This window comes from Mauremys mutica, chromosome 1 (genome assembly GCF_020497125.1).
Source record: "Mauremys mutica isolate MM-2020 ecotype Southern chromosome 1, ASM2049712v1, whole genome shotgun sequence".
In the NCBI taxonomy this organism is placed as follows: domain Eukaryota; kingdom Metazoa; phylum Chordata; order Testudines; family Geoemydidae; genus Mauremys; species Mauremys mutica.
In genome coordinates this window covers 4,290,695-4,313,454 of record NC_059072.1, presented here as the reverse complement: position 1 = coordinate 4,313,454, position 22,760 = coordinate 4,290,695, and the positions used below count along the sequence as shown (strand labels likewise).

The window sequence follows — 22,760 nt, the reverse complement described above, 5'->3', positions numbered from 1 at the left end:
ATGTCAGAGTGTAAGAAATGCACCCCAGTGGGCACCCCTATACCCATGGGACTGGCCTGAAAACCCGTGGCAACGTATTCACATTGACTTTGCTGGCCCACTTGAAGGAAGCATGTTCTTGGTGGCAGTAGATGCCCATTCTAAATGGCCAGAAGTCTCTATAATGCAGTCCACTACTGCAGAGAGTACTATCCAAAAACTACGAGGACTCTTTAGTCATTTTGGTCTGCCAGAACAACTTGTGAGCGACAACGGACCGCAGTTCGTCTCTCAGGAGTTTCAAAATTTTATGAAGGCAAATGGGATACACCACATCACGTCAGCACCATATCATCCGTCCACCAACGGATTAGCTGAAAGATTTGTGCAGACAATGAAAAACGCTTTGAAATCAGCAAAGGGACAACACTCCATTCAAAAGCGTCTGGATACCTTCTTACTTTCCTATAGAAACACACCTCATGCTACGACCCAGGCTTCCCCAGCCTTTCTAATGATGGGACGACAGCTGTGCACTTGCTTTGATCTGCTGAAACCTTCTGAACCCAGACAAACTGTGCAACATCAGCAGCAATATCAAGTAATCAGACGGGCACCCAGAGCAAAAGACCGAACCTTTAGCCCAGGGCAGCCAGTTTGGGCTCGGAATTATACTTCCAGAGCTAAATGGGTCCCGGCCACAGTCATCACTCAAACAGGACCTGTTTCCTATACAGTCCGGACTGCAGAGAATCTTACCTGGTGGCGACATGTAGATCAGCTGTTGCCAGGTCATGCCAGTCTTCAGGACCCATCTGCAGTTGAGGGGTCTCACTTCACCCCTCCTGGTGAGACACCGAATCATGAGTCACCTGTTCCTGACTGTTCTCCTCCATTACTGCCGGCAGCTGAGATACCCCTTTGCCCAGCATGAGCTGATACCACCTCCTCACCTATTCGTGCTGCGGACTCTGAGCCCCTAGTACTTTGGGGTGCAACAACACCAGAAGTTCGCCGTAATCCACCTAGATACAGAAGGCCTCCTCATCGGCTGGATCTTTAGTTAGGGCGAACCCACGGTTATGGGGCAAAATAATCCCCAGGGTTTAGCCGGGAATGGAGGCAGTCTACCCTCCTTCTCTAGTTTAGTGTGTGTTTTATTTAGGGGATGTTCTTATTAGGGGGGGAGGAATATGTTGTGTATTTGGTTGTCATGGGTTTTGTTACTATGGCAACTGAGTTAGACTATTAAGGAATAGCTCAGCCGGTTTCAACCGGCTGAGTGAGCTCTCTATTTCTGTAAATAAAATGGAGGTTTTGGTTAGCTGTCTGCTCTCTGGCCTCAAGTGATTGCTTCCTACACCGGCTGCCCCTAGGACATAACACTCAGGGCCCAGCCCTGCTCCTAGCAGAGAATCCCCGGCTGAAGGGGAAATGCAGCAACAAGTTCCGGAGGAGGTGGAAAGCCTGCGTGAAACGGGGGTAATCGCTGTGTCAGAAAGCCCCTGGGCGTCTCCTATTGTAATGGTACCTGAACAGGACAAAGAGTGTGACAGACCCAGGGCACAGTCTGGACTAGTGAGTAGCTGTGTCACCCGGGCTCTAACCTGGGGTGCCCTGCACCCTGCTCTGCTTCTGTAGCCTACAGTCCTGGGATGCTGCCCAACAGGCTCCAGCACATCAGCCTCTTCCAGCTTGGTGTGCGTGTGATCTGCAGCCAGGCACAGCTCAGCTCTTACCAGCCTTGCTCATACTGCAGGGTGACGCCAGCACAGACCCAGTCTTATATTTCCCCCAGAAATGGATGTCCTGTACTGCTCAGCCTCTCCCGGACAATACAAGTTTAATTTGCAGCAAGGGAGATTTAGGTGAGATATTAGGACAAACCTGCTAGCTATAAGGACAGTTGAGTATTAGAACAAGCTTCCAAGGGAGACCCCTCTGCTTTGGTAGAGGTACACAGGGCTGAAGGTCCAACCCCAGGCTGATGCCCTGGAGCACAGCGCTGCAGGAATATGATATGGAAATTGTCCATATTAAAGGCAAAGGAAATGTGGAGGCAGATGCACTGTCTGGGCAAGAGGGTTCCAAGCTGACATATACATTAGCCAGTGGCAGAATCAGGAGTCAGCGTAGGGGGTGAGGTGTGATCCAGGACCCTGAGCAGGCACGGAGTTGCATGGTGTTTTACAGGGATACCTTGGGTTGGACGTGTACATGTTAAGTTTACCAAAGGGTGGCATGTGAGGGCTCTGCCCAGAGCTGGTCATCATACTCATTGCAAAGCGTACAGACAGACACTGTTTCTGGAATTATGTATCTGTACTAGAAATCATATTCTTAAGGTCTGGGAGTTCAGGCAGGAATTGGGTATTGCCCACTTCACAAAGGAGGCCTGTCCACAGACTGAGCCGATGCTGATCAAGAGTTTGTAAAATCAACAAGAAAGAGACACAGAGGAAAAAAAACCCTCCAGCAACCAGCAGGGCAGCACCCTGTTAATGAGTAAAGACAAGGGAGCGTTGGAGCATCCCTGGGGGGCAGAGGTTACCCCTCCCCTCCGGCACCCTTCACCGAGGAGACAAGCTGGTAGCGTGGCTTCCCTCCTGAAAAACAGAGCACAGCACGGCCTGGCTGCAGAACACTGCAAGGACTTTGGGGGAGCGTTAGTTAAATACGTCCAGGTTTCACAATGCGGGTTCTGCTTCTATTTTATATGTAAACCATTTGTTTCCAGAATTTCTATTTGCTACCATTTGAATCTCTTAGTTCAATAAACTCCGCTTCTTTTCACTCTAAACGTGCCTAAGGGCTGCGTTTGAAGCAGTGGTGCCGAGATCTCAGGTGGAGCTGGTAAGGTGGGCTGGGCTGTTCCTTTGGGAGCAGTGAATCTTGCGAGTGTCCAGTGGAGCAGAGCGAGATGCTCCAAGAAGCCCCTCGGATGGCTCAGGGGTTGAGGCGTTCCTGTTGCTAACCGGCAGAGGGACAGCGGAGCCTGCGTAGGCTGAGAGGGGGGGATTTGTGTTGCCCATGGCTGAGGAGGCAGGATGCTGACCCATGGCAGATACAGTCATGGCTTCCCCACCTTAGTGCATGTTGTGCTCAGTTCTGGTGTTCGCACTTCAAAAAAGATGTTGAAAAATTGGAGAAGGTTCAGGAAAGAGCCAGGAAAAGGATCACAGCTCTGGGCAACCTGGCTTATAGTGAGAGACTAAGGAAACTCGTCCGCTTTAGTTTATCCAAGGGTAGGTTACGAGGGGACTTGACCATGATCTATAATTACCCCCAAGGGGAAGAGATTTCTGCCTGTCCACAGTTATTTAAGCTGGCAGACAAAGGAGGAACCTGAAGGCAGACAGATTCAGACTAGAAATAAGCTGCCATGTTTTCACAGTCAGGGTAATTAATCACTGGAAAATCTGACCTAGGGACATGGTCGGTCAAACCCGGATGCCTTTCTAAAGGATATGCACCAGCTCAATCAGGAGATCTGGGCGTGAGGCAGAAACAATTGCATGAGGCTGGGTCCCTTCTGGTCTTAATGTCTATGAAGCTATGGGGCTGGTGAATTGTCTCCCAGGGAAGGAGTGGGAGTCTGCTCTCATGGAATATTTGTAACTTTCCTAGACTGAACAATGCTCCAAACCGAGCTGTCTGCTCGCTAACATCTGGGCCTAGGTAACCCCACTGCTCTGTGAGCTAGAGCAGGCTCTGCCTCTCCAGAACCCTCTAGGGTGGTTTGTGCCTCGCCTGGAGCTTGTTTTTTCCATTCAGTTTCCCTACAGAGATGGGGATGTGGTTATTATAACCACATCTGGGTATAAATACATAGTGTCTGTAATGAACTAACTAGAGTGTGTGTGACACAGAGAATGCTGGAGAGAGCACTGCCCTCTACTGGACAGAATCAGAATTGCACAATATGTGTGGTGAGCCCATTACAGGGACAGCTAAGGGGTGATTCTCCTGTCGCTCAAGTGGGTGGGGTCTGTGTTTCTGGAGTGGGAAGATCCAATTTCTATCCTGAGTGACCTCAGCATGAGCACAGACGGTGCAGCACATTGCAGTGGGATCCGTCCCGACACAAGGAAGACAGAAAAGGTTCAGCACATGGAAACCAGAACGGGACAGGGAGTTGCAAAGGCAGCTCAGCAGGAGCAACCTGGGGGACGCTCAGCTCTGGGCCTCTCATCCAAATGCAGGCAGGGGCCCTCTCTGCGCAGCTCCAGGGAGAGCCCAGCTTGTGCTCAGCTCCAGGGATCTGAGCGCCAGAAAGATGTGAACACAGTGGCAGGAACTCAAATCAGAGCAGCTACACTGCTGAGGGCCGGGGGCCACTGAGCTGTGGGGTGGGGAAGGGGGGAAGCTGAAAGCAGTAACCCTGCAAGGTGGCTAAGGGACAGCCAAGGGGCAGCAGGAGAACAGGGAGAGGAATCAGCATGATGGGGCGGGGGGGTGGTGATATGGAGGAGTGGGCTCAAACTGCGCAAAGGGAAATGTAGGTCGAGGGTTTGGGAAGATGCCCCGGAAGAGAGATGGGTGGGGAGAGGGAACTGGCCAGCCAGGGGATGGGTGGGAAGCCCATTGCTAGGCTGGACAAAGCCCTGGACAATAGCTTGTAGCTGACGGCGGCAGCGGCCTGTGCTCAGAGAGGGACAATCCCAGGGGCTGACGGGGAAACCTCAGGGCACAGAGCAGTCAAAACGAGACCCTTCCACCTCCTCGCTGGCGGGCAGAAAGCGCTGGGCAAGGATCCAGCAGTTGTTCGCCGGCGTCCCAGGAGAGAAGCCAAGGGCGAGGGGCATTGGTGGGCGGGGCTGCATTGCGTGGGAGCCAGTGGCTGCATTAGGTCTCCTAGCCACGCTCCGAGGACTAGCTCCGTCCTCGGCACCGAAGAGGCCCACAGAGAGGAGAGCGTGGGCGCGTTGGCCTCCCCGGTGTCCGACGCTGTGAACGGATTCCCCCCCAGGAGTGAAAGACAGAACGTGAGGGGGGCCCTGAGCTACCGGGGCTAGTGCAAGAGAGCCCGGTCTGTCGGGTGCGCTGCAGCCAGCCTGACCTCTCCTCACTCCCTTTCCAGCTCACACACACACGACGGCCTGCTCCGGTTCCACTGTCTGGCTGCTGCCGAACGGCGCAAAGGCACCAGGCCCAAGCTCCCTGGGTCTCCCTGGGCCTGAGGAGCTGGAGGCTGACTTGCCAAAGGTGACCGGACAGAGCGTTAAGTCAGCAAAGATTTTCAAATGCAAAATTCTTGTCCAGCCCGTCCCTTTCTCTAACGCCCGTGACCAGCCGCTCCCTCTGCTCCTCCGACCGCGCTCACTTAATCCACCACGTCCACGATGAGGGGCGCCAGGTAGTCAGAATGGCGGATCCCAAAGGTCTGGCCACGCTGCTGGATGTACTGCAGGGAGAGGGAGCAGAACACCGCAGGATCAGTGCGTGAGATCTCAGCTCCTCCCCCCAGCACCTGCTGGCACCCTGCGGAGATCCTGGCTTCCATGTTATAAACACACACGCCCCCCCCCCATATCAGAGCTCAACGCTCCCCCACGACTACAATCCTTCATGAGATCCCCCACTACACACACGCGCACACACACACACACTGCATCCCCCCTCACACACACACACTGCATCCCCCACACACATGCTCCCATGTTATAAACACACACGTGCCCCCCATCAGATCTCAATGCCCCCCCACAGCTACAACCCTGTGTGAGACCTTAGCTCTCCCGCTACACACACATACACACTGCATCACCCCCTCACACACACATTGCATCACCCCACCACCACACACACACTACATCACCCCCCCACACACACATTGCATCGCCCCCCACACACATTGCATCGCCCCCTCACACACACACTGCATCATCCCCTCACACACACATTGCATCACTCCCTTGCACACACACTGCATCACCCCCTCGCACACACGCTGCATCACCCCCCCAAACACACACACTGCATCACCCCCCCCACTGCATCACCCCCCACCACACACACACACACACACACACTGCATCACCCCCTTGCACACACATTGCATCACCCCCCCACCACACACACACTGCATCACCCCCCCACACACACATTGCATCGCCCCCCCACACACATTGCATCGCCCCCTCACACACACACTGCATCATCCCCTCACACACACATTGCATCACTCCCTTGCACACACACTGCATCACCCCCTCGCACACACGCTGCATCACCCCCTCAAACACACACACTGCATCACCCCCCGCCCCGACACACACACAGGCTGTTCACTGCCAGGGAAATCTCTCCATGAGGTCTCCAGTCTCTCCGCCAGCCAACACGTACTCAGCGAATCCCTGCCACAACAGCTCTCATGAGCCCGTGTGTGTGTGGGTCCCGGCCCTCGCCTCACCTTCTCCGGGCTGTGCGCCCCGGGCCCTGGTTTCTGCGTGTTGTCCCCAGGGAGCATGTTGCGGGCAAGCATGCTGTACTGGGGGGCCCGGGTCTTGTACACGCTGGGTTCCACCACACGATAGTTACAGGGCCCTGGCGTCTGCACACAAGGAGAGCGGAGCTCAGTCACCAACAGTCCACTCCCAGAGGCGCCCCTCCCTAAGCAGGCCGAGCCACAACCCAGCTGGCATCCTGCACCCCCATTTCCCATTGCCAGGCGTTTCCCCCATCCCCCTTCCCTCACCCCCTTCCACCTGAGTACCCCCCTCGCAGCTCCGCTGCTGCCTCTCACCTTGCTCAGGTGCTCATAGAAGCTGCCGACCAAGCTGTGCCCCAGGAGGGAATAGTTTGGGGCAGAGCTCTTGCCGACCACCTTGGGCCCGATCACTGGGGGGAGCCCGTAGGCGGCAGGCCCTGGGACGGGGGAAGAGGGTCAGCGAGGGAAGGAACTGCCATTCAACCACCACTTTGGACAAATCAGAAATCTGACAGGGCCGCTCTGGGGAGCGGGGGAGGGCAGGAGAGGGCAGGGCAGGAGTGAAGTGAGACTGGGGAGGGGCAGGGCTCAGTGGGGGTGAGGGCAGAAGGAGACAGGAGAGTTGGGACACTAGAGCCTAATGATTTTAGTTGGAACGTGGCCATTCAAATCCCTTAGGGAGCTCTGAAAAATCTCACCCACAATTTTTAATTTAGAATTTAGGAAGAAATTCCATGTTTCCTCCATAAAGAACTAATTCATTGTTTTTCTGCTTTCTCCTGAAGCGGCTGGTGAATGACACTCGTTGAGAAAGGATACTGCATTAGTTGGGCCATTCTTCCCTTCCAACCTGGCTATTGCTACCTTCTCATACGCAGGAGTAATTCTTGGTGCAGATCTTCGTCAATGAGAATGATGCTAGGTGATCTCCTATCCATGAATACGGACCGTTCCTGCCTTTTAAATTTCTAACAGAAGCTCCACAATGGAGAAGTTTTTCAACTTTTTCTTTTATTGTTTTTTGCTTTAATTGAGACTGACCAGAGTGAAACAAGTAATTAAAAATGGAGGGAGACGGACTTGATTGTCAAACTCTGCAACTGCAATAAAGAAGTAAGAGAACAGTGTGAGAAATACATCAGTTTGGAGCTGATGATAGGACACGGCCTTTCATGAAATCATGGAAATCTAGTCTCGCTACTCTGCTTTCTTTCTTTATTCTTTATTTTGACAATTTTCAACTCCCCTTCATTCCAAATTCAAATATATACTACCTCGTACTACTGGTCTTCTAATTTAATTGCTCGTCCATTCGTTATCTTTTCATATCACCAAAGGCCTTGACATCGTTTGGCCAAAAAGGTCCTCTAGATTTGGATACCTCCAGTGTTGGCACACAACTCAGGAAACCTTGTAGCCTCTTATAAATAAATGTTGAGCATGAACCACTCCGGTTTGCTTCAGTGGGACTTTTGAGTACTCAGCACTTCAGAAAAATGGACTTTTATATAAAATCAAAGGCTCCTTTGGAAAGAGGTTGGCTTAGCTGCGTCCAGAAGAGAGATCATTGGAATATTGTCTTATTTAGACCAGATGCAATTCTCTTAGGTCTGAATTCTTGTGTGAAATGCTCTCCCTGGAATTCAAAGGCTGAGATTTCCTAGGCCTTCCAATTTAAAGAAAAGAAACGGTGTGTTTACAACATACCTGTGAAATCAACTTTTGGTCGTGTCATTTGAGCAAGGAGTGGAGATTGCTGCTGACCAGTTGACGAACACATCAAGGCAAAGAATGAGAAGAAGATTAATTTCATTGAGCTGACTCAGTTGAATTTAACCCCCTCCCACAGTAGGTTGCCTTAAAAGACGGCTTTCCAGATGGATGCTACGTGCTACATGTCACTGGACATTCCATCAGAGGAGAAGAGAAGAATGTCCTGGAAAAAGGAGAATTGTTCAGAGATGGCTACTGACTCCATAATTATGTTTCCGCAGAGTCTCTGTTGGAGAGTTTATTATTCAAAATGCTCTCAAATGACATGCCAGAGATACATTGGTTTTTACATTTATCCTTAGCGCCGGGAGGAGCGGTGATGATGGAAATGGGGTTTCGTTTGGTCAGAGGGCTCCCGATAGGGTTGCCAACTGTCCAGTCACACAAACCCAAACACTGTTGCCCCACCCCGACCCTTCCCCAAGGCCCCATACCCCACTTCACTCCTTCCCTGAAGCCCCACCCCGATCACTCCATCACTCGCTTTCTCTTACTGTCACTCACTTTCACGGGGCTGAGCTTGGGACTTAGGGTGCGGGAGCGGGTTCAGGCTCTGAGCTGTGTCCGAGGGGATCGGAGTGTGGGAAGGGACTCTGGGCTAGGCCTGGTGCAGGGGGCTGGGGTGCAGTAGGGATGTGGGGTACAAGCGCTGGAAGGGAGTGTGTGTGCAGGAGGGTGCACCGGAATGAGAGTGTGCGGGGAGTTCCGTGCAGGAGGGGGTTCTGGGCTGGATCAGGGGTGCAGGGGGGATAACGGGTGTGGGCTCTGACTGGCCTTACCTCAGGCAGTTCCTGGGAGGTGGCGCAGCGGGTCTAAGGAAGGCTCCCTGCCTACCCTGGCTCTGCGCCACTCCAGGAAGTAGCCAGCATATCCCGGCAGCCCCTGGGGGAGGAATAGGGGTCTCTGCGTGCTGCCCCCACCCTCAGTGCCAACTCTGCAGCTCCCATTGCTGGGGAACTGCCTTAGATCTGAGTTCTGTATTGGCCTGGCTATGTGGCTGATCTCTTAGGATAAGCAGAACCTTCTATACGATGAAATTGGTTTTTAATAACCGGTCATCATACAGTGTTGGGGTGGTGACTGCATTTTTGAGTTCTTGTAAACCACTGTGAGGAGACAGAAATTTACTTTTTTACTAGCTTGGGATCTAACGTCAGAATAACCACCAGCGTGGGCTGAGTCTGCCATATCCCTCAGCAGTTTGTCCTGAATCTGTTATTCTCAGCTGTGATCCACTGAGGCCAGGTGACACTTACAAAAACCTGGGTCGCTGTCCTTCAATGACTCACCCAGATGCTCACCATGAACCATATGGTTAGTCTACTTGATACCAAAGGAAAAACTTACATTCTTGAAGTGAAAATTGGTCTATGTATTTCCAGGAAAAGACTTTGCTAAAATGGGTAATGCAAGGAGGAACTGCACCCTGGTACTCAGGGCCTGCAGAATGCTATCAGCCACTCCAACGGATGGACTCTCCTATCACTCCAGAACTTTGAAACTTGCAACTAGAGAACTGCCCGTTGCTGCCAATTCCACAGGGGGGAATTTTGCAATATTTAAGCAAGGAGGGAGGATCAAGGAGAACGAGAAGACCCATATTATGATGCAGCAAAGTTTTTAATGCAAATGAAATTGGCAGTACGCAGTTACAGGAAGTAATACTACAGAGCAGAAAGAATGTATTTCCAGTGTTTCAAGAAGGGCCATGACCGATCGCAGGCCTCAATGGGTGTTTTTCAGACAAGATGTTCTGCTTGCATTCGTGCAGCTGCAGAGGTTGACAAACAAATCCCCTTTACAACCATTTTAAGGTCCTTGTTTTACCCCAGTGGTTGGGAAATGAGACAAAACAAAATAAAAGCAGAGAATTAGGCAACTTCTCCCTATATGTCGGCCTCAGAAAAGGTCAAAGTGAGCTGCTAAAGATACGTCTTGATGGAAAGGATAGAACATGTGGGGCTTAATTCTCCTTGACACCAAAGTCTCTTTTTCCCCTCTAATGGGACTTAAACTAATAATAAATGTAACCAGTATCTGTCTTAAGGCCCCTGTTTCCTTTACACAGCGGGGTTAGTGTAAACAGCCTGCGTGTAATTCAGAATGAGTCCACAGGTCAACAAGAGAATCAGCACACGGGTGGGAAAGCCTTGGCAGAAAGAGTCATAAAGCGTAACATTAGAAAGACAGCATGGCTGTCAGCCCAAGGTGCTGAGCACACACAGCTCCCACTGAGTTCAGCTGGAGCCCTGTTTGCCAAGCACTTCTGAAAGCCATGCCCAAAAGGTAAGGGGTGAATCTGAATCTGGCTGTTCATTTCCTGGTTCTTCCTTCTTCCGTGGATGTTCCTGCTGGGTTTAGCATGGCCCACAGTTTCCACTGAGGTACCTATGGCAAGATACCCCAGAACCACATAATCCCCCATAACCATAACCGCCTAGGTAACCGCAGTGTCCCCCATAACCACATAATCCCCCATAACCGTAATGGCCGCCATAACCGCCGTATCCCCCTAAACCATACAATCCTCCATAATGGCCTCCATAGCCCCCCCAACCGAATGAGCCTCCGTAACCGGGTCCGACCACAGGTGCTCCTACAGCTCCCACTGCACTGTATTGAGGGAAATTGCTGAGAATGGGTCCTGGGAGGGTCACGACAACCGGTGAGGGTCTGATCACCACTTCGGAGTCTTGGCACTGCCTAACGCACGGCTCGTTGCAGGTACCAGTGACCGGACAGGGCCGGGCCACTCCGCATTCTGGATAGCACAGGCTGGAGCAAGTCATCTTTCTGGGATGGAGGTAAACCTGAAACGCACAACAGGGACTAGAGTCAAAAGAAGGTACAAGTGCCCGTGATTACAATTGCAGCGAGGTCTGCACGGGGCCCGAGAAGGAGAGGAGAAGTGGCCTAAGTCTCTATGTGTGCGGCCATGTGTTGGTTCCTATTTTCTCTTTCTAGCCTTCTTCTCCACTCGCACTAAACTTCCCTCCCAGCTGGCCCCTTTGAGCTCCTATCAAGAACAGTGTCTGAAAATCACCAATTAGAATAAGCATCACTGGTTCCATGATGGACACCTGGGATTCTGGGTCCATTTCAGACATTTCTCAAAGAAAAAATGGCTGAGAGCATGGTAATCACTTCCTTTCATTTCAGGATTTAACCTCTGCATGCAAATGAGTTGAGTCCAGGGTCAGAGTGTGGCTCATTGGGTTTCCAAAACTTGGAAGTCATCAATGCGTGCTGATGAATAAACAGAAAACTTTACTTTTCTCCAAAGTAATCGCTAAGGACATACTCCTTAGCTGGGGTAAAATGGGTTCAGGTCCACTGACTTCCATGGAGTGGCACTAAATTACACCATCTGAGGAGAAGCAGTGGATTTTTCCCTCAGAAGAACATAGGAATTGCTAGATTAGAGCACACCGCTTGTCAGCTTCATCCATTTTCGTGTCTCCAATAGTGAGGAGTAGCAGCTGCTTCAGAATAAAGTAGGAGAGCACTGAACTGGCCCTTTCTCTACTAACCTAGGGAAATGTATTCCTAATTCAGATCAGTGAAATAGGGTTGAGTGAGTTTCTCAAGTTACTGAAAAGATTTAAATGCCCCAATTCTTTTTCCAGTTAACAGGAAATATGTTTCCCATGAATCCACCAGTGCCTGCAACTAAATAACTACACAAGATAATTATGGAAGAACACCCCCATCCCTCATACAAAATCACATGAGAAAAAGCAAGATTCAGTCTTCAATGAAAATAGCCCCTACTGTCACATCTCTATAGAGTTTGAAAGCAATTGAGTGTATTTGGACTTACCGAGTTCACCGAGGAGATGAAGTCCGGAGAAATGATTAGAAGAGCCTTGAATCGTGAACGCTTTTATACAGTCCCTAGGACTGCCTGGAGGATCTGCGATGCTGTTTGTGGTGGAGGTCCTAATTAGTTGCCAAACCAACTTGAGTGCCTTGCTATGTCCTCCTTTGCATGGAGCTGTTTTCCACAGGGGCTTTGATCATTGTGACAATCTCAGCCTCAGAGGGCGTGACCTGCACGTTGCACTCTTCATCTTTCTTTCATCTTAAAATTATATGGGCCAACTGCATTCCTCGTGTCATTTTACTGACTTTTTTGTGGCTGCAGTGAGAATGAATGTGAAGGTGATCCTGAGCGGCATCAATAGCAGAACTGGCTCTGATGGAAGGAATCCAGTTTGGCCCTTTCAATTCAAACTGGTCGTGGCCAGGGGCATTGCGTCATTCATTGTAAACCTGCTAGGAAGGAGGGAGCCATTTTTCTGCATTCCCACCATCTCCATCCTCACTGGGTCAGATTCAATTCCTTTTTAAGTCAATCGGAATCATTCCATATTCTCCAGCATGTTTCCTGTCAGGACCTTATATTTGATATTCACCTGTTAGCAGGGGAATAGTAAAATACCCTATGAACAATTTTAGTCCCACTAAACTTTCAAACTGGAGCTTAGCAGGGACCTAAGTGGAGCATGGGCCTTTGTGATGGCCGTCTGCCCGGGGGTGAATCTTACTCTACGGGTGAGTAAAACTTTATCTAATATTGGACCTCCGCTTGTGTCACTAATGTTGTCACAAAGGGCTGCCTAGAACAGATTTGCTCATGGGTCAAAGCAGGGATGATGGCGAGAGAAAGGATTCAATCTTCTTTTGTAGATAAGGCTTAAATTAAGTCTTGGGACCCGTACTGCATCAGAAAATATCTCTCCATCCATGAGCAGGCAAGAATCTGAAATCTTATAAGACAGTGCAGGGAACAGAACCCCACAAGAAGCCAAGGAGAAATGAAAATAACTCATTCTTGGTGAAGGAGGAGATTGCTGTGTGATGAGATTTGACATAAAGTCTGACTAACTGCAGGGCATATTGTAGAAACCATTCCTGCCGGAACCAGAATGTTGTTTAGAACGTAAAAGATATCCCTAAGAGTGGGTTCCATAGCCAGGGAAGAGGGCAGAAGCATCCTCCTTTAATTTTAAGGCCTGGAACATCTTTGAAGTTGAAGCAACTGTGCTGATTTACACCAAGAGAGAGTCTGCATTTTCCAATACAAATGTTTCACAAAATACCACATGCAAAACTACATTTGAATGAAAATTAAATAGCACCAGATTGTGTGGATTTAGATCCAGAATGTTGTTTGGGAGGTACTCTATGTGTGCTACTTTTTCTTTCCTTGGCAACACGTCTCTCTAATGGGTCACAGGAACTCAACGGTGATGAATTCTTCCAGGTTTGTGAAACAAGGCACAGGTTAGCCTATCTCTGTAATATTTCCTTCTTTAAATCTGAGGATAATAATGATCCAGTGGAATTCAAGCTTGTTCATGTGCATTGTAGGAATACAAATGTCAATATAGAATTCAAATGGAAAAATTATGGGGACAATACAATGTGTCTGCTCAAGTGTAAATACCCACCACTGAGGCTAAAACTTCAAACAAAGAGAATTAAAGTGCATGGCAAGACTTTAGGTGGTTGATTGTTGTTCACTCTTACATGAGAAGATGTTTCACCACAAAGATCCTCCAAAAAACCATCACAAGAAAATAGAGAAAAAATCCAGAATGAGCCTCTCTAAGAGTTACTCTCAGGTGAGTGATTTATTTGGAAGCCATGAAATGTCATGTATTAGAGGGGAAGACATGTTAGACGATGCCACTGAAAAAGTGGGGGTTCAGTTTTGACTCTGCCAGTCGCTCCCTGTCTGACCTTCACTGAAATGTGCCATGGTAAACAGGTATAATTGTAATATGCAGGGTGGATCATCGGAATCGTCCTCTGATCTAAGCATTTCAAAGCACTTTACAAACAACACATTATATTTTATATGGTCAAAGAGGTGTATTATTATAATAGTAGTAACTTTTTAATGGGATTAAATGTTCCAATAATGCAGATGAGATTCTCTTTAAAAATGCATGTTAAGGTCTCAGATTTCACTCCAGTGCTCAGTTCATGAGTCCTAGCCGCTGAAATTGGGGCTCTTTAATTTTCATTCAATGAAACTTTGCATTTCCCATTTATATATATTTTAAAGTTGAAGGGTAGATGCTGAACCAGTGTAATGGAGGACAGTTCCATCAACTTGAGATTGAAGGAAGGCACTTTACCCAACCTGGGTGAGAGAAAACCTTTCTGCACCTCCACCCTGAGCTGCTCTTATCTAATAGACAGTGAAATCAATGGGAACCATCAGCTATTTCACCTCCACGCATGAACAGCCAAGAGAATTGAGTCTTGTGAGAGACTTCAGCTAATAAAATCTATTGTAGAAAGGGGGGATGGAGTGAGTAGGACAGGGCTTTGTGGAAAGAACGGGCCTCAGGGAAGGGGCGGGATAGATCCAGCATTGCCCTTTAATTCAAAAAGTGATCTTGGGTGTAAAAAGGTTGGAGACCACTGGGTTAGCTATCAGGAAAAAAAATAATTCTAAGTGTAGGTAAGCTCTGGAATAGGCTTAACACTGGCTTCAGCTTTAGTCACCACTTTTAGCAGATTAGTTTTTCCCAGACAAATCTTGACAGACTGTGGTGCAAATTCCATGTGTGTAGTCTTTCAAAAGCCACAGGAAGGATTCGGACCAAAGCATATAAAGGCTACTTCCTATAACCCACAGACAGATGGATTCATGGATAGATTTAACGGAACTTAAAAAGCTGTGCTAAGAACGTACGTTGCCAGGCATGAGAATGATGGGGACGTTTTACTTCATTGTTTGCTCAATGCGCAGAGAAGTGTCCGCTGTGAATCTACCAGTTTTGCCCCCTTTCATCTCCTGTATGGGAAGCAGGTTAGGGGACCGTTAGATTTGATTGGAGGCTCTGGGGAGGGCAGTACTGAGGAAAGATGGGGAATATGTCACTCGTTTTAAGAAGAATTTACAGGTAATGAGGAATTGAGTGTGACAGACCCTTGAAAAAGGTCAGGGAACTCGGCACGTTTGGTATGATCAGCATACTGGAGGAAGATCATGTGAAACTGCTGAGTTGGTGTTAGCGGTGAATCCAGTGAGAGGAAACAAAAGGCAGGATTATAGGAAGGACATTGTAAGGAGGTTGAAGGGGTGAAAACCGTCACTTATGATGTAAGGATGCCCAGCAGCAGAGGAACGGTGCAAACTGTGCATATCAATGGAGTAAAACTTACCCTCCAAGGGAGATGGCAGTAAATTTGATTTGTTGTGTTCATGAAGAAACTTTCCCCTTCCCTTTAATGGATTTGGTCAGGGAGAGCAGGGCAGAGAATCCCTTGGAAAGCTCTGAGTTCAGGGCGGGTTTAAATCCACCCCCAAAGCAGGAAACACCGGCCCTTTCAAAGCACCACAAACAGGGATTTTCCTCGCCAGGTTTAACTGCCAAGATTGCAGACTCCACGCAAACCTCAGTGTTGTGTATTTGGTTGTCATGGGTCTTGTTACTATGGCAACTGAGTTAGACTATTAAGGGATAGCTCAGTCGGTTTCAACCGGCTGAGTGAGCTCTCTGTTTCTGTAAATAAAATGGAGGTTTTGGTTAGCTGTCTGCTCTCTGGCCTCAAGTGATTGCTTCCTACACCGGCTGCCCCTAGGACATAACACTGGCGACGAGGATGGGATCCTGGTGCTGCTCCAGTAACAGAAGGAAGTAGAAGTCAAGGTAAAGACCAAACAAAGAAAAAAAGCTGCTTGTTTGCACTGACTGTGAAAGTGAAACTAAAAATCATGGCTACTCTGACCAGGCCCCTGGAGCCTTTTGATGAGAATACAGAGCAGTGGCATGTGTATACTGAGCGTTTTGAGCTTTTTGGTATTGCAAATGACATTACAGAAGCGAAGAAGGTGTCAATATTCTTAACTATTGTAGGGGCTAAAACCTACTCTCTGCTACGCAGCTTACTACACCCTGTTAAGCCTGAGACTAAATTTTACAGTGACATTGTGGAAATCCTGGGGTCTCATTTCTCCCCAAAACCACTGGTAATTGTTGAAAGATATAGGTTCCACAAAAGAGACCAAAAGGAAGATGAAACAGTTGTACAATTTGTAGCCATTTTAAAAAAGCTAGCAGAACACTGTGAATTTAAAGAGATGTTAAATGATGCCCTGCGTGACAGGTTAGTGTGTGGCCTCTGCAGTGAAGCTATACGGAAGCGCCTACTGACAGAGGCTCAGCTTACATTACAGAAGGCTGTTGATATTGCTGTCTCCATGGAACTGGCTACAAGGGAGGCACAATACATCGGTGCATCCCCTAGGGTGCAAAAAGTGTCACAAGAACTGACCCACAAAACGGTGCAGAGTCAAGAATGTTACCGCTGTGGTAAGCTGGGTCACCAGGCATCAGAATGCTGGTGTAAGGACCTGGTGTGTCGACACTGTGGCAAAAAGGGACACATTGAGTATGCCTGTAAACGAAAGAAAAAGAGGCCTGTGGTCTGGCCGACAAAAAGAGGAAACTTGCATACCCTAGAGCAGACCCAGGATGATCAAGGTGACACCTCCTCACAAGAGGAAGTGCCACTGCATGTTTTGTCTTTGGCAGCGGGCTCACATGAATACTGGGTAACCCCCTTATTGGAGGGCAAACCTATACACATGGAACTAGACACCGGTGCAGCTGTCTCGCTGGTTCCTGAGACTGTGTATAAGGAAAAGCTACAGCATCTTCCGCTTAAGGCAACAAAAACTGTTCTGAAGACGTATACAGGTGAAGCTGTGCCCATGTTGGGCACTATTGATGTTAAGGTGGAGCTCAATGGACAGGCAGCTAAATTGCCACTGTTTGTGGTGAGAGGTGACTACCCAGCCTTAATGGGTAGGTCTTGGCTTGGGAAGATTCAGCTGAACTGGGCAGAAGTGCACCGGATGACTAAAGAAGAAACCAGTCTAACCCCTATACTAAGGAAACATGCTGCTGTTTTTGGAGATGATTTGGGAAGTATGAAGGGAATCACTGTGACATTGAACATTAAACCTGGCAGTCCACCAAAATATCTGAAAGCCCGAACTGTGCCATATGCCATCAGGCCAAAAGTTGAAGCAGACCTGGAGCGCCTGGTCACCAATGGAGTCCTAATACCAGTTACCCATAGCTCATGGGCCACTCCTATCGTTCCAACAGTGAAGAAAGATGGCTCTCTCTGGATTTGCGGTGATTTTAAAGTCACTGTCAACCCAGTGTTGTGTGCAGAGCAATACCCGCTTCCCCGCATTGATGACCTCTTCGCAGGCCTGGCTGGGGGACAAAAGTTCAGTAAGATTGATCTGAGTCAAGCATATTTACAGATGCACGTCGATGAAAAGTCCCAAGAGCTGTTGACTATTGTGACTCATAAGGGGCTTTATCGATACTGTCGCCTACCCTTCGGAATCACATTGGCTCCCGCCCTGTTCCAGAGGGCTATGGACCAGATCTTGTGTGGCTTGTCAGGAGTTCAGTGCTATCTGGATGATATCCTGGTCACTGGAAGAAATGAAGAGGATCACTTAAAGAATTTAGAGGCTACCCTACAAAGACTGGAAGAGTATGGCCTACGAGTTCGCAAAGACAAGTGTGAATTCTTCAAGCCCTCTGTTGAATATTTGGGACACATCATCGATTCTGCAGGTCTTCATAAGGCCCCTGCAAAAGTTAAAGCTATTGTGGAGGCTCCCCCACCTCAAAATGTAAGCCAGCTATGCTCATTTCTAGGACTACTGAACTATTATGGAAAGTTCATCTCACAGTTAGCCACACTGCTAAAACCACTTCATGAGCTCCTTGGGCGGAACAAGGCCTGGAAGTGGACTGAAGCCTGTGATGTTGCATTTAACAAAGCTAAGGATGCATTGTTAAATTCTGAAGTTCTAACGCACTTTGATCCATTCTTACCCCTGCAATTGGCCTGCGATGCTTCTCCTTATGGAGTGGGAGCGGTCGTGTCACACATTATGCCTTCGGGAGAAGAAAGACCTATTGCTTTTGCTTCACGCACTCTAAGCAAAGCAGAAACTAACTACGCCCAAATCGAACGTGAGGCATTAGGAATTGTTTTTGGAATTAGGAAGTTTCATCAGTACCTGTTTGGGCGAAAGTTTACTCTTCTTACAGACCATCGACCTCTGACATCAATTTTTGGACCCTACACAGGCATTCCCCCATTAGCTGCTAGTCGTATGCAACGTTGGGCATTGATACTTTCTGCACACACATATGAAATCAAATATCGGAAATCCACTCTGCACAGCAATGCAGATGGCCTCTCAAGGTTGCCTTTACCGGTCAAACATCAAGATAGTGCCCAAAAGGAAATCTTCTACTTTGAACAGGTAGAGAATACACCCATCACTGCTACTCAGATAAAGAAGGCAACCCGCGTTGACCCAGTATTATCCCAAGTTATGGACCTGGTGATGCATGGAAAATCTCGATAAACCTCTCCGGTCTCACCCGACCTTGTTCCCTACATGTCCAGGCGGACGGAGTTATCGGTCCAATCTGGTTGTTTGTTGTGGGGGAGGCGTGTCATTATTCCACCACCCCTGAGATCACAGATGTTAGAACAGCTACATTCCGCTCACTGTGGAATAGTGCGCATGAAGGAAATTGCACGAAGCTATTTTTGGTGGCCTAGATTGGACAGTGCTATTGAAGAGAAGGCAAAAGCTTGTATGTCATGTCAGAGTGTAAGAAATGCACCCCAGTGGGCACCCCTACACCCATGGGACTGGCCTGAAAACCCGTGGCAACGTATTCACATTGACTTTGCTGGCCCCCTTGAAGGAAGCATGTTCTTGGTGGCAGTAGATGCCCATTCTAAATGGCCAGAAGTCTCTATAATGCAGTCCACTACTGCAGAGAGTACTATCCAAAAACTACGAGGACTCTTTAGTCATTTTGGTCTGCCAGAACAACTTGTGAGCGACAACGGACCGCAGTTCGTCTCTCAGGAGTTTCAAAATTTTATGAAGGCAAATGGGATACACCACATCACGTCAGCACCATATCATCCGTCCACCAACGGATTAGCTGAAAGATTTGTGCAGACAATGAAAAACGCTTTGAAATCAGCAAAGGGACAACACTCCATTCAAAAGCGTCTGGATACCTTCTTACTTTCCTATAGAAACACACCTCATGCTACGACCCAGGCTTCCCCAGCCTTTCTAATGATGGGACGACAGCTGCGCACTTGCTTTGATCTGCTGAAACCTTCTGAACCCAGACAAACTGTGCAACATCAGCAGCAATATCAAGTAATCAGACGGGCACCCAGAGCAAAAGACCGAACCTTTAGCCCAGGGCAGCCAGTTTGGGCTCGGAATTATACTTCCAGAGCTAAATGGGTCCCGGCCACAGTCATCACTCAAACAGGACCTGTTTCCTATACAGTCCGGACTGCAGAGAATCTTACCTGGTGGCGACATGTAGATCAGCTGTTGCCAGGTCATGCCAGTCTTCAGGACCCATCTGCAGTTGAGGGGTCTGACTTCACCCCTCCTGGTGAGACACCGAATCATGAGTCACCTGTTCCTGACTGTTCTCCTCCATTACTGCCGGCAGCTGAGATACCCCTTTGCCCAGCATGAGCTGATACCACCTCCTCACCTATTCGTGCTGCGGACCCTGAGCCCCTAGTACTTTCGGGTGCAACAACACCAGAAGTTCGCCGTAATCCACCTAGATACAGAAGGCCTCCTCATCGGCTGGATCTTTAGTTAGGGCGAACCCACGGTTATGGGGCAAAATAATCCCCAGGGTTTAGCCGGGAATGGAGGCAGTCTACCCTCCTTCTCTAGTTTAGTGTGTGTTTTATTTAGGGGATGTTCTTATTAGGGGGGGAGGAATATGTTGTGTATTTGGTTGTCATGGGTTTTGTTACTATGGCAACTGAGTTAGACTATTAAGGGATAGCTCAGCCGGTTTCAACCGGCTGAGTGAGCTCTCTATTTCTGTAAATAAAATGGAGGTTTTGGTTAGCTGTCTGCTCTCTGGCCTCAAGTGATTGCTTCCTACACCGGCTGCCCCTAGGACATAACACTCAGGGCCCAGCCCTGCTCCTAGCAGAGAATCCCCGGCTGAAGGGGAAATGCAGCAACAAGTTCCGGAGGAGGTGGAAAGCCTGCGTGAAACGGGGGTAATCGCTGTGTCAGAAAGCCCCTGGGCGTCTCCTATTGTAATGGTACCTGAACAGGACAAAGAGTGTGACAGACCCAGGGCACAGTCTGGACTAGTGAGTAGCTATGTCACCCAGGCTCTAACCTGGGGTGCCCTGCACCCTGCTCTGCTTCTGTAGCCTCCAGTCCTGGGCTGCTCTCCAACAGGCTCCAGCACGTCAGCCGCTTCCAGCTTGGTGTGTGTGTGATCTGCAGCCAGGCACAGCTCAGCTCTTACCAGCCTTGCTCATACTGCAGGGTGACACCAGCACAGACCCAGTCTTATATTTCCCCCAGAAATGGATGTCCTGTACTGCTCAGCCTCTCCCGGACAATACACGTTTAATTTGCAGCAAGGGAGATTTAGGTGAGATATTAGGACAAAGCTGCTAGCTATAAGGACAGTTGAGTATTAGAACAAGCTTCCAAGGGAGACCCCTCTGCTTTGGTAGAGGTACACAGGGCTGAAGGTCCAACCCCAGGCTGATGCCCTGGAGCACAGCGCTGCAGGAATATGATATGGAAATTGTCCATATTAAAGGCAAAGGAAATGTGGAGGCAGATGCACTGTCTGGGCAAGAGGGTTCCAAGCTGACATATACATTAGCCAGTGGCAGAATCAGGAGTCAGCGTAGGGGGTGAGGTGTGATCCAGGACCCTGAGCAGGCACGGAGTTGCATGGTGTTTTACAGGGATACCTTGGGTTGGACGTGTACATGTTAAGTTTACCAAAGGGTGGCATGTGAGGGCTCTGCCCAGAGCTGGTCATCATACTCATTGCAAAGCGTACAGACAGACACTGTTTCTGGAATTATGTATCTGTACTAGAAATCATATTCTTAAGGTCTGGGAGTTCAGGCAGGAATTGGGTGTTGCCCGCTTCACAAAGGAGGCCTGTCCACAGACTGAGCCGATGCTGATCAAGAGTTTGCAAAATCGACAAGAAAGAGACACAGAGGAAAAAAACCCTCCAGCAACCAGCAGGGCAGCACCCTGTTAATGAGTAAAGACAAGGGAGCGTTGGAGCATCCCTGGGGGGCAGAGGTTACCCCTCCCCTCCGGCACCCTTCACCGAGGAGACAAGCTGGTAGCGTGGCTTCCCTCCTGAAAAACAGAGCACAGCACGGCCTGGCTGCAGAACACTGCAAGGACTTTGGGGGAGCGTTAGTTAAATACGTCCAGGTTTCACAATGCGGGTTCTGCTTCTATTTTATATGTAAACCATTTGTTTCCAGAATTTCTATTTGCTACCATTTGAATCTCTTAGTTCAATAAACTCCGCTTCTTTTCACTCTAAACGTGCCTAAGGGCTGCGTTTGAAGCAGTGGTGCCGAGATCTCAGGTGGAGCTGGTAAGGTGGGCTGGGCTGTTCCTTTGGGAGCAGTGAATCTTGCGAGTGTCCAGTGGAGCAGAGCGAGATGCTCCAAGAAGCCCCTCGGAGGGCTCAGGGGTTGAGGCGTTCCTGTTGCTAACCGGCAGAGGGACAGCGGAGCCTGCGTAGGCTGAGAGGGGGGGATTTGTGTTGCCCATGGCTGAGGAGGCAGGATGCTGACCCACGGCAGATACAGTCATGGCTTCCCCACCTTAGTGCATGTTGTGCTCAGTTCTGGTGTTCGCACTTCAAAAAAGATGTTGAAAAATTGGAGGAGGTTCAGGAAAGAGCCAGGAAAAGGATCACAGCTCTGGGCAACCTGGCTTATAGTGAGAGACTAAGGAAACTCGTCCGCTTTAGTTTATCCAAGGGTAGGTTAAGAGGGGACTTGACCATGATCTATAATTACCCCCAAGGGGAAGAGATTTCTGCCTGTCCACAGTTATTTAAGCTGGCAGACAAAGGAGGAACCTGAAGGCAGACAGATTCAGACTAGAAATAAGCTGCCATGTTTTCACAGTCAGGGTAATTAATCACTGGAAAATCTGACCTAGGGACATGGTCGGTCAAACCCGGATGCCTTTCTAAAGGATATGCACCAGCTCAATCAGGAGATCTGGGCGTGAGGCAGAAACAATTGCATGAGGCTGGGTCCCTTCTGGTCTTAATGTCTATGAAGCTATGGGGCTGGTGAATTGTCTCCCAGGGAAGGAGTGGGAGTCTGCTCTCATGGAATATTTGTAACTTTCCTAGACTGAACAATGCTCCAAACCGAGCTGTCTGCTCGCTAACATCTGGGCCTAGGTAACCCCACTGCTCTGTGAGCTAGAGCAGGCTCTGCCTCTCCAGAACCCTCTAGGGTGGTTTGTGCCTCGCCTGGAGCTTGTTTTTCCATTCAGTTTCCCTACAGAGATGGGGATGTGGTTATTATAACCACATCTGGGTATAAATACATAGTGTCTGTAATGAACTAACTAGAGTGTGTGTGACACAGAGAATGCTGGAGAGAGCACTGCCCTCTACTGGACAGAATCAGAATTGCACAATATGTGTGGTGA

General features: G+C 49.1%; 1 protein-coding gene across 3 annotated transcripts; it reads right to left on the bottom strand.

Moving 5' to 3' along the window:
• Positions 1-4,952: 4,952 nt before the first annotated feature.
• Positions 4,953-15,578, bottom strand: LOC123376045 (claw keratin-like). 3 transcript variants are annotated; one of them, XM_045027687.1, is made up of 3 exons: positions 15,365-15,578; positions 6,392-6,532; positions 4,953-5,383 (listed from the first exon to the last, which is right to left on the bottom strand). In XM_045027687.1, the coding sequence occupies exons 1-3, from the start codon at positions 15,404-15,406 to the stop codon at positions 5,303-5,305; spliced, it is 264 nt and encodes an 87-aa protein (XP_044883622.1). In that variant the 5' UTR covers positions 15,407-15,578; the 3' UTR covers positions 4,953-5,302. The 3 variants fall into 3 exon arrangements, 2 of the variants coding, with proteins under 2 accessions (XP_044883622.1, XP_044883632.1); XR_006581665.1 differs by lacking the exon at positions 15,365-15,578 and adding an exon at positions 6,725-6,768; XM_045027697.1 differs by lacking the exons at positions 4,953-5,383; positions 6,392-6,532 and adding an exon at positions 9,835-10,992.
• Positions 15,579-22,760: the final 7,182 nt, after the last annotated feature.